Consider the following 17,707-nt stretch of genomic DNA (forward strand, 5'->3'; position numbering starts at 1 on the left):
ATTTGTTGTACATTTTATCAGCGTCACAGCCTGGTTCAATAAAGACGGCTAGCAAACAGGAACAGGGTAGATGTCAGATTTTTACCTAATGAAACTAAAGCTGCTCTCATTAGAAAATGACAGTAAAGCTCATGTGAGTTGTTGATGTGAGGATCATTTGTTACAAACCCAACAATGCCTCTAACCAACACAACAAGCTGGACATAATGAAGGTTTTACTGAATGTATGGAAGTAAAAGAACAGATCCTTGTGTCGGCTTCATTCTTCTGCTGTATTTACCAGGCTTAGATTGGATATCTTCCTCCATATTTGTATTTCAAACTGCACCATGGGGGAGAATTCCCCTGCTGTTTGCACCTAGTGAAACATGAAAGAGGCTAATTTGAACATGATTTTGGCCCATCAGGTACAGGCTGAACATGAGCCTGTAGAAGATGCCATCGAATGATAAATTATACAAGCAGCATGAGATCCTGTGTGGGAACAGCTGACTTATTCATTATGCAAATATGCTAAATGGAATGAAATTGTCTGCACCCACCAGTGTCTACCCACTATTACCATGAGCTTCCAATGGGATCTGACATACAAAAAGTTCTTTCATAGGTTAAGGGAAGGTGTAATTTCTTCGATGAGCCTGTCACTTTAAGAAAGAAAGAAGTCTGAAATAATCCAGTGATATTTAAACATTACCAATTAGTAAAATTCAATTTTGTATAACGCTTAAACAGAAGGTTGCTACTAATGGCCCGAGCTCATTATTATGTTTGCACTGTGTGCCCTACTAGCAGTGTTGTGGGTCTGCAGCCTCTGGTTCTCACATCCCACCACCCAGTCACTGCTTATGTTAATCTGAGCTGTGGAGTTAATAAACATGCTAATGTATGCGTGTGGGCCCCGCTCCTACAGGGCAGACCCGCAGTGACATACGTTCCCTGAAATGAGTTATGGCACAAATAAAACGGCCCCCGAGGCCCCACAGTTGGACGGCAACACATCGGTGTCTGTGTCAGCAAGGCGAGGTGGCCGTTTGAGCTGCTGGCGGCCGGCCACAGCCCCAGCTGGATGAAGACGCAGAAATCATCACAGCACAGAAGAGAGCAACTAAGAGATTACTTCACTGAGGAGAGGAAATCACAGCTTCAACTCTTACCAGAAGGCTCACAGTCTGGTAAACGAGGAATCTGCATAGAAATACTGTAAATTATTCACCTTCACCGTAACTGCAGAAGGAACTGGGCCTTCGGCTGAATAGGTTTAGATTCTAAACAGAACTTTTGTCTTTTTTCATTTTTTTTTTCTCTCTTTTCCAATTTTATAAATCTACATTACTGTTCAAAAGTTTGGAGTCATCCAGACAATTTCATGTTTTCCATGAAAACTCCCACTTTTATCCATGTGCTAACATAACTGCACAAGGGTTTTCTAATCATCAATGAGTCTTTCAACACCATTAGCTAACGCAATGTAGCATTAGAACACAGGAGTGATGGTTGCTGGAAATGTTCCTCTGTACCCCTATGGAGATATTCCATTAAAAATCAGCTGTTTCCAGCTACAATAGTCATTTACCACATTAACAATGTCTGCACTGGATTTATCATTCATTTCATGTTATCTTCACTGAAAAAAAAAATGCTTTTCTTTCAAAAATAAGGACATTTCTAAGTGACCCCAAACTCTTGAACGGTAGTTTATTTGTTTTCTTTGTTTTTGATTTTTTCTTATTTGAATTTGCTGAAAACTCAGAAGAGTCGATTGAGGACTTTCTTTCTCCTCTGAGAGAAATATGTGGTCATCCACTATTTCCAGAGACTTCCATGTTGTATTTTTTGACCGCTGTTAACCTGTCACTGGGGAAACTCAGCTGCATCTCATTTGCCAAATGTTTCATTGGGTGCTGTTGGGGTATATTTGTTTACTAGGGCCTGGCCTTGGTGCACCAGGGGGCTTCTGCAGCTAAAAACACTGGGCTGATGCCTTAAAGTAAAAAAAAGTACTTGTTCAACAGCAAATTTCCTCTGACCATCTGCTATCAGAATGTTCTCAGTGCTGCTAAATCCTCCTATTGTGCTAACATTATTAACTCTGGACAGAATAACATGCAGACTTTATTTTCCACCATTAACAAACTGCCTCAGCCTGCAGAAAACACTTCTCACTTCATCTCCACTACACAATGTAAAACATTTTGGGATATTTTCACTTCCAGCATTATGAGCATCCAGTAACCGTTGACCTCTTCTCCACCAGCACAACCCGACTCTCCCCAGAGGAACCCTGGCTCCTCTGCTTTCCAGCTTTTGAACTTTAATCAGCTGAAAACATCACTGAACTCATCAGGATGTCCAGGACTGCTGTCCATCCTGGTGAAGGCCTGGATGCCCTCTATTTCCCCAGTTATAACAGCCATGGTTAACCCCTGCCAGCCCACCGCAACTGTTCCTGCATCACTATCAACTATTTCTGTCATCCTAATTCTCAGAATCACTGGTTCAGATACCAGCGATCATTCCAGTCATCTATAAAATGCAAACAGGAGGTCCACCTACATAGCAATAACCTCATTTTAGCAATTTCTGCTTGTTTCCATTCAAAAACAGCACATAAACAGCCCTCGTCAAACATTACTGATCTAATCGCAGCACACCTTCTGACCATCATCATCCTCCTTGACCTCTTTACCACCTCTGATGCCATTTTCTATTTATTATTAATGGACCACCTAAACTGGCAATGCAGCAAAACAAATAATGTGTTATTATAATTATTTTTATTATCAAGAACAGTAACTACACTTCAGTACTGCCACCCTAGTCTTTAGTTGGTGCTTGGTTTTGGGGTTTTTTTGGTCTGACCTTTATATATATTCAAACTCTTTTCCTTGACGCTTTGTTCAAGAGGTTATTCTAAACTTAGATTTCCTTATTCTGTGCTAACGTGTGCCTTTAGTGTGTCTTTAGTTATCCAGGATCTTTTTCAACTGATCATATAAAGAGTCTTTGAATATCTAAAAAAAAAAAAACATTCTGAAACTAGCATCAGTTGTTGTTTCTGGTATTAACAATCTGACAACACATCCAGGGCAGTTAAGAACAACTGGAGTGACTAGTAGAGCTGTCGGGTCCAGGTCACCGGTTGGCCGATAAGCTCTCATCCAACACAGTCAGACGAATGCCAGTGTTACTGTCATAAGGAGTAAAGCGATAAAGGAATACTCCATGAGTTGTTGGTGGTGGTAGTAATAGCAGAGAGCACTTTGCTTACTTTGTGTTTTTAAAACCTTGAACCCTCCCAGCCTAATGGAGACTTCTGGGTCTAACTTAATGTAGTCAGCTCCAAACTAACTGACAGCAAGTTAATCAAGTCACTGCATTGACTAAAAAGTCAGGTGTAAACTTTGCAAACAGCAGCTTGAACATCCCAGCTCAACAACCAACGCAGCAGATTCTCTAAAAACAGTTATGTGCTGTGATCACCAGTTGATACATTATATTTTCAGAAATCTTATGAGTATGGGCAGCTGGTCTGCTCCCAGTCTGCTGCTATCATTTCAGTGGAAAAATAATCTTTCATTTATTGCAAATACTGGGTTTTATGTTCATTTAGAACAATAAGAGTAGCAGGTAGAGTACACCAGAGTTCATCTAGAAATGATAGATTTGTTTTTCTCAACCAATCAGCGGGTTGAAGAGTTTGTATAAATTCAGTTGACTAGATTTTTTTTGGATGCCTACAGCCCCAGTGACCAGAGGGAGGCATTACTCCACTCAGCTATCAGTTGTGTCTGTATTAACAGTCCTAGCTGGAGGACATCTGGTTCCAGCTGTTACTACAGTAATGGTTATCGCTGTTGACAAAAAACTAAAGTCAGTTAAAGAATACCACTGCACTGCTTAAATCAAGACGAGTACTTTTATCAGATTTAACCAGTCTAACTAGAAAACATGACATCCCCAGCAGAGAGCTTCACATCATGATTTATTTTTGGGCTTACTACTACTGTCACTTCCTGAGTGTCCATGTCCACAGATGTCCCTATACTTGTGCCATCCTGCCTGGACAGGACCCTAAGTACCCATGATGCACTCATTTTTTCTTTTGTCATGTCTCACCACTAACACGGTGTAATATTCAGCCTGGAAGCAGATTCTGTTTGGTAAAACAACATATTGCACTCGCTGGCTTTTCGGCGGTTTCACTGTAGAGGGGAAATGACAGCCAGAAGTCACGGCTCTCCAAATCCATGCACAGTGGGAATGCATATGTCACTACAAATGGTGCTGAAAACAGCACGGCACCACTCTCTCTGCTCACTACGTGTCTACGAGAAGATCCAACAGACATGAGAATGCATACACGTGTTAAAAAAAAACATGTTTAGTCAAACGGAAACGATGCTGAAGCTGCTCCGCTGACTCCAGAGCTGCCTGGTACAGCTCATCAGTGTCACTTCTTTTCCCGCCACTCCAAAAGGGAGGAGGGCTGATTCATTCTGCTGCCCTCTTTGTAGACACAAGAGTTACATCACCATCTTTTCAGGGATAATGACGCCCCACATAGACACCGGAAGAAATCAAACTGAATGTGTACCTTAATTAAAAAACATGAACTAGACAGCAGAGAAAACTCCATAGCTTTGAATTAGAGGAGGGCAATTTGAAAGAAAAATATAAAAAAATATGCCACCAGTCTGATAATTTATCTCTGAGGGTTACTGAGAAAATCTATGCAGTTTCCCCTGAATACCAGGGCTGCCTTTGATTGCTGATCCTGCAGGTACAGTGCTGTAAAATGACGGTGTAGCGTGAAGCATTGTTGGCAAATCGAGTGTTACTTTGAATTACACACTCATTATTAGTAATATTATTATTATTATCAGTGCACGTGCATTGGATATGCTCTTATAAACAGAAACATACTTGTGATGGTCCATGGCATAGTGAGCTACTCATTTTTTTCTCCTCGAGTCTGAAAATATGTCCTATCAGATCCAGGGACTGAGAGTCAGAGGCTGCCGGCTGACAGAACAGTTGAGTGTTCAGCATCCACGCCTCAAAGGCAATGACTGCATTCATCGTGCACACTGTACTGACTGACACTCCACAAAATGAAAATGACACTGACAAGACAGTCAGTAGCAGTCAACTCCTGTCTGAATATTTAATAAATAGATTTTACCAGAGCTATTCTAAGACAAATAGAAATTCACTAAATACACTAAATGGTAAAGAAAGCAGAATTTAAGGTTAAAATCTGCAAAAGAGTAATGTTTTTGGACTGTGGGAGGAAGCTGGAGAACCTGGAGAAAACCCACAAATGAACAGGAGAACATGGAGACTCCATGCAGAAAGATCACAGGAAGGCCGGGATGTGAACCAGGGCTCTACTAGCTCTGAGGTGACAGAACTAACCACTGATCAGCCTCACAGTAGGAAAAAACAGTAAGACAAAAAATATTTAACTAAGCTTTGATGAAATTTGGTGAAAGTTGCTGTGTGTAATTTGATATAAAATAATTATATACAGTTTATATACAGCCTTTTTTGAAAGCACATAAACAAGTGATTTAAAAAAAAGTGGTGGGTCATTGCATGAAAGACGCTAACAGTAAAGTTGTACTATTTCAATTTTTCTCACATTCTGCCTAAAAAGGCCACGTTCATTCAAATTATTCACTGGATGAGAATTTCCGCCGCTATCTACAGCATTTTAATCCACTATAAACTGACACGACAGTAGTTCTGTTGCCTGTATCTCATCAATCATATGTCACAGCTCAAACCAAAGAGCTTAGAGAGCTGCTAAAAGGGTCTATCGCTGAAGGAGAGCTGTGCATAAGGGTGCTCATAAGATGTAGAAAGGCTATAAAGTCATACTTAAGTGTTTTCAAATGCCAGAGGCCAAAGTGCAAAGTAGCGTCAAAAAATACAAAGTGTTTCACGCTTCTCAAAGGGTCCCTCCAATAATGGTAGAGGTCAAAACAAATCCACGGATCATCACCAAGACAATCCTGATGAGTGTGACCAGCTCTAGTACCAACATCTCAGTCAGACACTCCAGCAGACTCTGAACAAGGCTGGTCTCCATGGACCAAGGACCACTCCACTCCTCCAAGATATGTGGCCATTTAAATTCTCACCGTACAAAGAACACTTTTAGTCATCAGTATTGTGATCAAATAACAGGAAAATGGAGCTGTCTGGACACAGAGCCATGACTTTGATTTGGTCAAAGAAAGGAGAAGCTTCCAAACCCAAGAACATCATCTCCACAGCCAGGAGAGGTGGTGGGAATGGAATGCTTTGGGACTGTTTTTCAGCTGAGGGGAAACCTTTAAAATTAAACGGCATCACGAGAAAAGAGAAATGATCTGAAGCATTCAGCCAAAGTGTCTGAGAACATGTGAACACGAAACAGTATCACCACGTTGGAGTGAACGAGTCCAGACCTGAATCCCATCAAGAATCTGTGGAGGAACTGAAGACCAGAGAGATGGAGAGGAAGCCTTCAACCTCAAGGATCTGGAGACCATCACAAAGAAGAACCACGTGACATACACGCAGAAAAACTCCAAGTATTTCAGAACAAGATAAGAGTAGAGAAGAAGAGAAGGCTGCCCTGAAAAAGGGTTAGTCTGTTTTTGAGTAATGCTGCTAACAGGCTAACAGACTAACAGACAGACAGACAGACGCCGATCATCACATAACTCCGTCACGTTCCTTGGCAGGGTAATTACCATCTTGACCACAATGTTTTAACATCTGGAACTTGTTTATTTCCAACAGAAGAAACTTACTGTTCAAATAAAACTTCACTATAAATCTAAATGTATGGTATGACTGTATTATAGTATAATGGATATTTCTTATTAAATTTCCTGATAGGGATCAATAAAGTTTTGTGATTCTGAAACAAATATTTTCCAACTATAGTGTTAAACCTATGTAGTGTGAAATCCCATCGACCGGCCCATGAGTCACTGCACCACGTTATTGAACTAGCCTGCTAAAAGAAAAAAAAGACCTCCAGGGAGTGAATGAAATGTCTAATTCTCTGGACGTCTTTTTTTCACAGTTTGTTCACAGTTACAGAGGAGACAGAGGAGCAGCACGAAAAAATACACAAGAAGCAGAAAAAACTGCAACAGTATGTTTAGTCTATGTGCTCTGAAGCAGTCAACTCTTTCTGGAATGGTTCTACAGAGTACACATCAAGAGAAAACACTGAGATGATATCTGACAACTTTGATCAGTATCTGCTTCACATATGTGCATCATTTAAAAACCAAGCATTGCCACAGACCACTATCTGTCAGTTACAATCACCCACATCATCCAAATATTAAAGGGATACATACACTAACGTTCAAAAGTTTGGGTCACTTAGAAATGTCCTTATTTTTGAAAGAAAAACTGTTTTTTTATGAAGATGACATTAAATGAATGATAAATACAGTCTAGATATTGTTAATGTGGTAAATGACTATTCTAGCTGGAAACAACTGATTTTTAATGGAATATCTCCATAGAGGTACAGAGGAACATTTCCAGCAACCATCACTCCTGTGTTCTAATGCTACATTGTGTTAGTTAATGGTGTTGAAAGGCTCATTGATGATTAGAAAACCCTTGTGCAGTTATGTTAGCACATGGATAAAAGTGGGAGTTTTCTTGGAGAACATGGAATTGTCTGGATGACCCCAAACTTTTGAACAGTCGTGTACCTTGGTGTAAATGTGACTAAAAACATGCTGTGGTATATTTCAGAATCTAGTTACAGAAAGATTTAGTCTAATTTAAGCATTTAAGAACTCTGTCATAACAGAAACATGTTCACTGTTCCAGTCTTTTCTGATATAATATAATAATATCTTATATTATTATTATAATCTACTCCTAGCATGTATAGCAAAGCCCTTTCTGTAACACACTCACACTGGAGAAGTGTGTGCTTGGAGGAGAGGACCAATGTACTGTATCAAAGAATAACAGAATAATTGCCTTCCCTCCTGCAGGCTCTAAAAGGCTGTCATAACAACTGGTTGGAGAGCAAACGCTGCGTTCTGTACTAACAGCAGCATTAACAGCATCTTCAGGAGGATGGCTCGGTTATGAAATGAAACAAGGACAGAATGTCAGACGGATCCACTTCTGCTTTATTGGCCCTTTTTTTCTGCTTCCTCCAAAGTGCAGATGCAGGAACCAGCTCATGCTCTCATCTTCAGAGAACCAGAGAGGCGTCAAAACCTGAGCCGACACATAAACCAGACTCCAAGACATAAAATACAAACATGAAGGCATTAAACGCAGAGAGAATAAAAACAGGATGAACATGCAAAGCGAATAAAAGCATGAATGTGTTCCGTGTGAATCACCAGAGAGCGCTCCAACGTTTACTGTACAGGTGGAGATTCTCACAACTGAACTTTAACAAATAATAAAATGCTCTGAATGTTCAGCAATATTCAGAACTCATGCTGGATGATAACTAGATTTATTTATTGTTTCACAGGATTCTTAGATGTTGAAGGACAAGTTTAAGGTCACCACACATCACAGAATGATTTATCAGTTTCTGCAAAAAATGTTGGAATTTAGCAAATTAGGCCAAAAAAAATCCACATTAGAAGATGACTTGATCCTAAGCAGCTGTAGTTAAAATACCAAAAAAAAATTATCTTTTTCAGCAAAGACATGAGATCTGTAAAACAAAAATAAGAATGAAAGAAGATTGTTCGATAATTTCCTGGTTGTCAGACCTGTTTCACTGTGAAGTCCAACTGGCTGCGGCTGGTTTACTAATCACCTTTTTGCTGCTTTATTGAGCAGATTTGTGGAAATTTATATTGTTTTCGTGTTTTTTTCATTACCACTTTTAGTGCATTATCATTCTAAAAGACTAAACCTGTTAACACTGTTCAGTTTGTGATCGCTCTGATGAATATTTATTTATTACCAACACCTGAGACACGGCGTTGTCTGCAGAGAACTGACTGGTCATAGAAGAAGCACAGTCTTAATTTAAATCATCAAGATTGCAGTCGGTCATTGAGTTGTGTCATCCTACTACCAGTTCCTGAATGTGTAGAGTAATAAACGTCACATCTGTCAGGGATGTCAGTGAAAGGCTCATTGATGATTAGAAAACCCTTGTGCACACTGCAAAAACATCCCACTTGATTTAAGATAAATTCACTTAACAAGTGACATTTCAGCAACATAGAGGGACTTGTTTTAAGACAATGCATCTTAAATATCTTGTTAAGTCAAACAATCTTGAAATTATCTTGTTTTGAGTTGAATTTTACAAGAAAACTCAAGATAAGTTTAACCCTTGTGTCGTCCTGTGGGTCATAATTGACCCGTTTTAAAGTTTGAAAATGTGGAAAAAAAACATATATTTTCACAGTGAAACTTCTGGTGTCCACATTTTCAACATTTTTGGGAAATTTTTGAACATTTTTTGTTGGAAAAAAAGAACTGTTAAAAAATGTTTCTTAAGAACATTCACAAAAAATGTTTATGTGAGCGTTCTGAAAGAAAATATTAGAAGTTTTACTGATATATATGGAATCACTTTAGATATTTTTAGGATTTTTCTGATGATTTTTACTCATTTTTTTGAAAATATTTACAAGAATTTTCTTGCCAAATTTTGGTGATTTTTTTTTAAATAAAACTTTTAAGGGAAACTTTTAAGAAATTATTGGAGTTTTCTTCCTGAAGGTTTTGCAAATTTTCAGAAATTTGGTGAATTTTTTTGCTGATTTTTTGGATTTTTTCAGACGAGGAAAGAATATTTTTTGGTGCCCATAAATGAAGACAGCAGGAGGTTTAATACATCTCAAATTAGGAGGTTACATGAAAGCGAAAATCTATTTTTGAGTGAAAAACTTCATTTTTTTTAAAGCATGTCTGGCTTATTTTAAGACACCTAAGCTTGACAATCCTGGTAAAATAGAGCTTAAAATAAGTTTTCCCAGCTAATTTTAAGATCTCAATATTCTAAACATCATATCTTATTGCAAAAAATCTTACCAAGCCATTTTCACTTGTTCTATTGGCACATTTTGTTCCTTGAAATAAGCTTTTTTTTTTCTTGTTTTGAGAGGGGCATTTTTTCCAGTGTAGTTATGTTAGCACATGAATAAAAGTGACCGGTGGTGTAAATGTGCTTCACGTTGATCTGAGTCCTCACAGGATCCTAACCTAACATGATGTCAGAGATCCGTTCACACTCACCTCCTTCCCCAGGTCTTCTCTGATGACCTGCTGGATCTCCTCCATGCTGCTCTGAGGAGCTCGGCTGTGCAGGACCTTCAGCGTGGACGTGTATTCTTCAGGCAGCAGGTAGTCCAGAGCACCGAGGTGCTGGCCGACCTTGATGAAAGTTCCCCGGTTGGCGCAACACAAGTCTCGAAGACGTTCTGCTGATCGCCGATGCACCTGCAGGAGACAGAACAGGTGAAAAAAATCATCAGAGACAGAGTAAAAAGCCTGGCTGTCAGGGTAACTCAAATCAGAAGAGTTTGCAGAGTACCCATCATGACATTCTGACATGAGACTAACGTGTAACGCAGTCATTCTGCTGTGAGGAGCCAAACACCGTCTATGTGAGGGTTGATCCTGCTGAAGACCTTCTAAAGAAGTTTAACTGCTTTATTTATGCTTCTAACAGTAACAGCGATGCTATTTGATTTAAAGTAATTCACCAAACTTACACTATATATCACTGCAAAGATTGTAAAAGCAAGAGGTATAACTGGATTTTCAATTTTATGACATCCTTGAACTACTCGTGTGATTTTCAGTTTGGCCGCAGAAAATAACCTCATTTAAGCTATAAACTCGGATGCATATTCACAATTATTTCACTCTAGAAAATAAACTTGTTGCAGTGACTAGATTCTATTAAAACCAGGACTGACTGAGCTGCAACTAACGAGTCATTTAATTTAATAAATAATCAAAGAAATTCAACTTTTGCTTTTTTCTTGATTAAATTCTACCATTCTGTGTCAGACTGAACATGTGAGATCTCTCTACTGGTATTCACGGTTGTGCAGATGGGATTTTTTGTTCCATGTTTTTGTTACTTGTTAAAATGACGTACGGTCACACACAGTTCCAAAGCAGGACACAGTGTAATGTTAATGTTCACACTGAAATATCAGAGGTCAGGGATGGATGTGAACGCCAACTCTGTAAAAACCTGGAATGACTGGGATTCAGATCTAGTCTACAACTGTCCGTTCTTCCACACTTCAGTGGGAAAATTCATTTATTTGGACTTTGCGCACAGGAGGATTGTTATGTTTTGATTGAGATATTTACTTAGAATATGTAAAGACAAGAACCAAGTAAACAAGGAATTAATATTACATATACATACAAACATTCATACAAAACAAAATCATAGAGCAAAAGTAAAACTCCACAATTCTGGACCAGGTCTACATATTCGAAAAGGAGTGAGAAGCAATAAACCCTTATTGAATCCCATCCCCTTTCCTTAAATTATTGATGGAGAATTTCCAGTTTCCTAAATATTTTTGAATTTCCCTCAGGATTAGTATCTATCTATGTATCTATATATCTATGTATCTATGTATCTATCCATCTATCTATCTATCTATCTATCCATCACATACAATTTCATACAATTACACACATATATATACACATACACACATATATACCTACATGCACATACACTCATACTAAAGAAAACAGAAACCAATCAGTAATTCATAGTTAGTTACCAATTAAATAAGAAAAAAGATCAACATTAACTCCTGTAAACTCCTGGCATCAGCCTAGCCCCTCTTCATCCTTGTTTAGTGTAAAAATCCCGTTTTTATCCTGCATTCTATTTAATTTTATTTCATCCACAGACTCGAACACAGAAACTTTGTGTTGAAACAGGAAAAGGACAAACACAAAGCTGAGCAGAAAAAAACACTAAAATGTCACAAATGTTTTAGTCTGCTGGAGCAGAACAACAACAAGAAATGGACCCTAGAAACAAATGAAAAATACAGGAGAAACGAGAAAGAAAAAGGAGAACTAAATTATTAATGTTACAATGCTAATAAGTCTTAAAAAGCTGTAATAAAACGTAAAACAATCCAATGGATATGGAAAATCTCAATGAAAATTAGCAGGCAGACAATCAAATGAGACACTATTTTCATTAAGAGGCCGAGAGGGTGTCTGAGATCTTTGAGTGTGTGTGTGTGTGTGTGTGTGTGTGTGTGTTTGTGTGTGTGTGTGGTGGTCCTGTCCCGTCTGTCCCATTTGAACCAGCTGGAAGTGATAATGCTTATAGAGAGTTCCTCTCCTGAGACCAGTGCAAATAAAAAGGCGTGAAATTAGCTCCCCTTAACCTCTGTAACCCCCCGACAGACACACGCACGCACGCGCGCGCGCGCGCACACACACACACACACACACACACACACACACACACACACACACACACACACACACACACACACACACACACACACACACACACACACACACACACACACACACACACACACACACACACACACACACACACACACACACACACACACACACACACACACACACTCCCACAGGACCGTTTGACATGAGTGTCATCTGGGCGATGATGACAAAGCAATGACAGAAACAAGCCACCAGAGATTACCAGATGAGCCTTTCAGCTCAGAGACCCTCCAGGAGGACCTCTGCAGAACCATGAACGGGTTTATAGCACAGAAACTGCACATTTATTTACACACTCTTCATCTCCTACCTGCTGACACGGTAAAGAATATTTTATGTAAATCAAAGCAATAAATGAGTGTATTTAAGTCTAAACTCTGGTACTCAAACAGCGACTAATGATTTTAACACACTCTTCAGCTGCTACTGAGATTTATTATTTAGTCTCACATTGGATGAAATTAAACAAAGTAAATCCAAGAGAAAATCCCAATTTGAATTTATGAGATTTAAAATAAATAAAACAGACCTAGCAAAAACCCCTATCTGTCTGAATAAAACCTGTTATTTTATAACAGTAAAATTTTAAATATTTTACTACAATCTTAGGCCTGATGATTATTTAATGCAAAACATATTTCTTTCATTCAATATATTTTAGAAAATCGAGAAATTGAAAACGTTGATTTAGATCTGATATAGTGTTCAAGTTAGTGGATTAATAGTTCAAATAAAACTACAAATAAAATCAACAAAAATTGCATTGATTATGATGTAAAACACTGCCAAACACCGGTTTGGATAAATTAGATGTAAAACGTGAAACAAACAGTGAAACAACTGTCAGCCTACTTTTTCCCACCTTGTATATTCCGTTATTAATTATTTAACATTGCAAGGTGTTTTTAATAGAAGATTGTTAGATGTAGTAGTAAAAATTTTAGATACTCCTGTCACTCCTCTGCAATTTGTGCACAATTATTTGACTTTTAGGCCTCTATATTCATTCAAGATTGTTCATTTTAAACATATAACTAGGTTTTACATGTTTCAGCCAACAAATTTAAATTAGCTCCACCTGATGACATAAAAAAATGCAGCTTACATCTTCATAGATCAGTAAAAAGCTCCACTGCAGTATTCCACATACATATTTAGAACAATAACACACAATCAAGATGAACACCAACGTTCAAAAGTTTGGGGTCACCCACACAATTCCATGTTTTCCATGAAAACTCACACTTTTATCCATGTGCTAACATAACTGCACAAGGGTTTTCTAATCATCAGTGAGCCTTTCAACACCATTAGCTAACACAATGTAGCATTAGAACACAGGAGTGATGGTTGCTGGAAATGTTCCTCTGTACCTCTATGGAGATATTCCATTAAAAATCAGCTGTTTCCAGCTAGAATAGTCATTTACCACATTAACAATGTCTACTCTGGATTTATCATTCATTTCATGTTATCTTCATGTCATCTTCATTGGAAAATGACATTTCTAAGTGAGCCCAAACTAATTTATTCAAACCAGTATTCCATGTCCTGTATTTATGTTATGTTTATATATGTTGTTTTTTGTTTGTTTGTTTTTTTTTTACAGGGATTGTGAGCAATAACAAACAAATTAAATCGAGAGCAAAGAAAGTGGAGACTAAATCAGTACTGGAAGTGTGAAAATGTGGAGCAAAAATAAATTAAAAAATCATGAAAATCAAAACTAAAATTGGATTAAATAGCTTAATAGCATTTCCAAAATGTGAATAAGGGATATGGAATACTGGTTTGGACAAATTAGATCTAAAATGTGACACAAATAGAGAAACAGCTGTCAGCCTACTTTTGGCCTAGCATGGATATTCACAGTGAAAATTAATAACTCCAACAGAAAACGTCATTGAAATGTCTTTGTTTATGTCACGTCGGTTTGGTTCATGTCCCGGCCTTCCTGGGATCTTTCTGCATGGAGTCTCCATGTTCTCCTGTACATGTGTGGGTTTTCTCCAGGTTCTCCAGCTTCCTCCCACAGTCCAGAAACATGCTGAGGTTCACTGGTGATTCTAAATTGTCTGTAGGTGTGAATGTGAGTGTGACTGTTTGTCTCTATGTGTAGCCCTGTGATAGACTGTTACCTGTCCAGGTGAACCTGTGATAGACTGTTACCTGTCCAGGTGAACCTGTGATGGGCTGTTACCTGTCACCTTCAGTCAGGATTAAACGGTGTATAGATGATGGATGGATGTTTAATTCTAAGAGAACTTTTCCACGTGTATCATCATGTAACCAATCAGATGGACGACGTTTGGGTGAAGCTGCACATTTTCAAAGGTATTTGTTTTTTGTTTTTGTTTTTTATTTTAAAAAGAAAAAAAAATAAGGACGCTTGGAAATATTGGATCTGATAACCTGTCAGGCCGATAATTTGTGGAGCCCTATGATAGTCAGAAAACCTACCAAAGGTGAATGCTTCTCTATCCTGATGAGACTAAAATAAAAATGCGTTTTAAAGTGCTGCTAGAGTGTTTTTATGACTGCTGTGATTATTATATTATGGTGACGTTCTGCTCATCTTCAGTCCGATCAACAGCCTCCAAACCAGAAGCCGTTTCTGGAACGACGTGTTTGAAGCTTGATCAGGATAAAAAGTGGCATCAGTCGGTCTAATCATCCATCGATCATCTGCCTCCCCTCTCCTCCAGTCATCAGGATGCTTTGTTGGATGGAGGCGGGCTCACAGCTTGAGGATGACATCACCATGGCGACGCTGTTCCTGACAGCCTGAGGGGAATGCTGCTCTGGGATAGGCTGATGCTCGCCACCGCCCACCAACTCCACGCATGCGCAGAGCGAGCAGCGAGCGAGCAGGCCGCTGGTGAGTTCCACTCATGGGTTAATGTGAGGTACAACAGAGACAGGAGCTCAGTGCACAATGCCTCAGGGTTTCTACACACTGGCTAGGTGTGTGTGTGTGTGTGTGTGTGTGTGTGTGTGTGTGTGTACACCGTGAAGGGTGGTGAGTAATGGATGGACGGCTGAGCCAATGAGGAAGCAGGACATGAAATAGATAAAGCAAAGCAGGGAATGATGGGAGGAATAAGAAAGAAGGAAGAAAAGAAGGAACTTTGAATTGCTGCTAAATAATAAAATACAGCAGCGACATAAACGACTAAACTTTTACATGGCAGCAGTTTCTCCTGATTCAGAATCTGTTTGTGATGAAATAAATACAAAAGGGGACAGTATTTTCAGATTGGATTTGAAAATGTCACTCTGTTTTATATGTGGTCTGTTGTGAAGATCCTGCACAAAAATTCTGATTTGTCACTTAAAGTTGTGCTGCAGTTTAGTCTGGACGCAAATGAGTGAAGTCAGTTTTTATCTGTGCGAAAAGAAAATTTAATTTTAAGAAAAGGGGAAAATGTTTGGTAGAAGATCTGCTATCTACTACAGTGGCCCTAAAATCTAGACACTTCAGAAATCTCATTAACTATCATTTTTTCTGCCTCCACAGATTTAATATGGCTATTAAATGGAGGTGTGACAGACTCTGGGTGTGCGCAGGTTACTGTTAATAATGATTTATTTATTTAATGATCTGTTTTCTATTTTTATTTATGTGTATTATTAGTTGGGTCTTTTCTGTTGTTTTGTTATTGTTGGGTTCTTTTGTATATTTATTATAAATCATGTTCACTATTATTATTGTTTATAAATGGTAGTATTTTGAAGAAGCAGAATGAATAGATTTGCAATCATTGTGTAAGGAGAACAGGTGGGATTAGATAAGTTTTGACTTCTTCCCACTCGTTTTTGAGCAACTTATTCATTGTCTTTTGTTTTCTCTTTTTTATGTTGAAATGTTCAAAATACACTTTCACGAAAAAAAAGAATCAAAATCAAAAAAATGAAATAGTGTCCCATGTCTTCTGATCTGGTTTGTATGTTGGATGTTCTTCCCAGTAAAAAGATCAAACTAAAAATGCTTACCTCCACTGAAACAGAAATCCCAGTTCAGTCAACACTGTGTGCTAAAAACACTGCTTTTAGGAGCTAGAAAATGGAAAAGAATTGTTAAAAAAAAGAAAAGAAAAGAAAAATGCTGCAGTCCTCAGACCAGCTGAGAAGCAGCGAGTGACCTGATTGTGATCGTCAGCTGTGACAGTCATGTGATTTTACACCTGAGACTTTCCAGGCTGTGTTTCTACAGAGCAGAGTGGAGATGACAGGAGACATTTAGAGGAAATAAATCACACCTGCAGCATGGTTAAAAAACAGTATACAGAGGAGTAAGTTGTTGGAAGATACATTCAGCAGAGTGAAACATCTGCTGGAGTTGATGCTCAGAGTCGTGTGAAAACCGCTAATTGCAGAGGCTGTAAAAATGTCACAGTTGTTTCCACAGGAGTGCAGGAATTTACATTAGAGTGATAAATGAGCCGAGAGTGAAGGAGCAAAAAAACACTGAACCTGCTTGGAGTTCAGGGGGTTAATGACGTTTAAACTACCGTTCAAAGGTTTGGGGTCACTTAGAAATGGCCTTATCCTCTTAGTCTGAAGCTACCTCTGTCTGGAGCACCGTAACATCTCTGTAAAGTCACATTAACTTCATCGGTTTGCTCTACCTGACAGAAACGTCTTTCTAGCAGCGACATAATCTACAAAAACTGAACAAGAAGCACAGCCATCACCACCCAAACAGCCCAAAACAGTGTCTGAAAAACAATAATTAATATTGCTTTAATAATATCGACATTAGTGAAAAATAAAAGTGACTCCACAGAGAAAGATTGAGAAAAGAGAGAAGAACCGGAGACACACTACTGTTCAAAAGTTTGGGGTTACTTAGAAATGTCCTTATTTTTGAAAGAAAAGCATTTTTTTTCAATGAAGATAACATTAAATGAATGATAAATCCAGAGTAGACATCGTTAATGAGGTAAATGACTATTGTAGCTGGAAACAGCTGATTTTTAATGGAATATCTCCATAGAGGTACAGAGAAACATTTCCAGCAACCATCACTCCTGTGTTCTAATGCTACATTGTGTTAGCTAATGGTGTTGAAAGGCTCATTGATGATTAGAAAACCCTTGTGCAGTTATGTTAGCACATGGATGAAAGTGGAAGTTTACATGGAAAACATGGAATTGTCTGGGTGGTGGTAGTGTATAAAAATAGATTTCTGGGTTTTGTTTGTAGTAGATTTTGTGAATTCAGTATCAAA

At 38.5% G+C, this 17,707-nt stretch overlaps 1 protein-coding gene across 5 annotated transcripts in view; it reads right to left on the reverse strand.

Moving 5' to 3' along the window:
* The window catches only part of adck1 (aarF domain containing kinase 1), a 95,681-nt gene that overhangs the window by 44,888 nt on the left and 33,086 nt on the right, over positions 1-17,707 (reverse strand). For all 5 annotated transcript variants that reach the window (XM_055005991.1, XM_055005990.1, XM_055005986.1 and 2 more), the window contains one exon: positions 10,246-10,449. In XM_055005991.1, the coding sequence (XP_054861966.1) occupies positions 10,246-10,449 (204 nt within the window). The remainder of the gene's footprint in view (positions 1-10,245; positions 10,450-17,707) is intronic.

Source organism: Amphiprion ocellaris, chromosome 20 (assembly GCF_022539595.1).
Source record: "Amphiprion ocellaris isolate individual 3 ecotype Okinawa chromosome 20, ASM2253959v1, whole genome shotgun sequence".
NCBI classification, from domain to species: Eukaryota; Metazoa; Chordata; class Actinopteri; family Pomacentridae; genus Amphiprion; species Amphiprion ocellaris.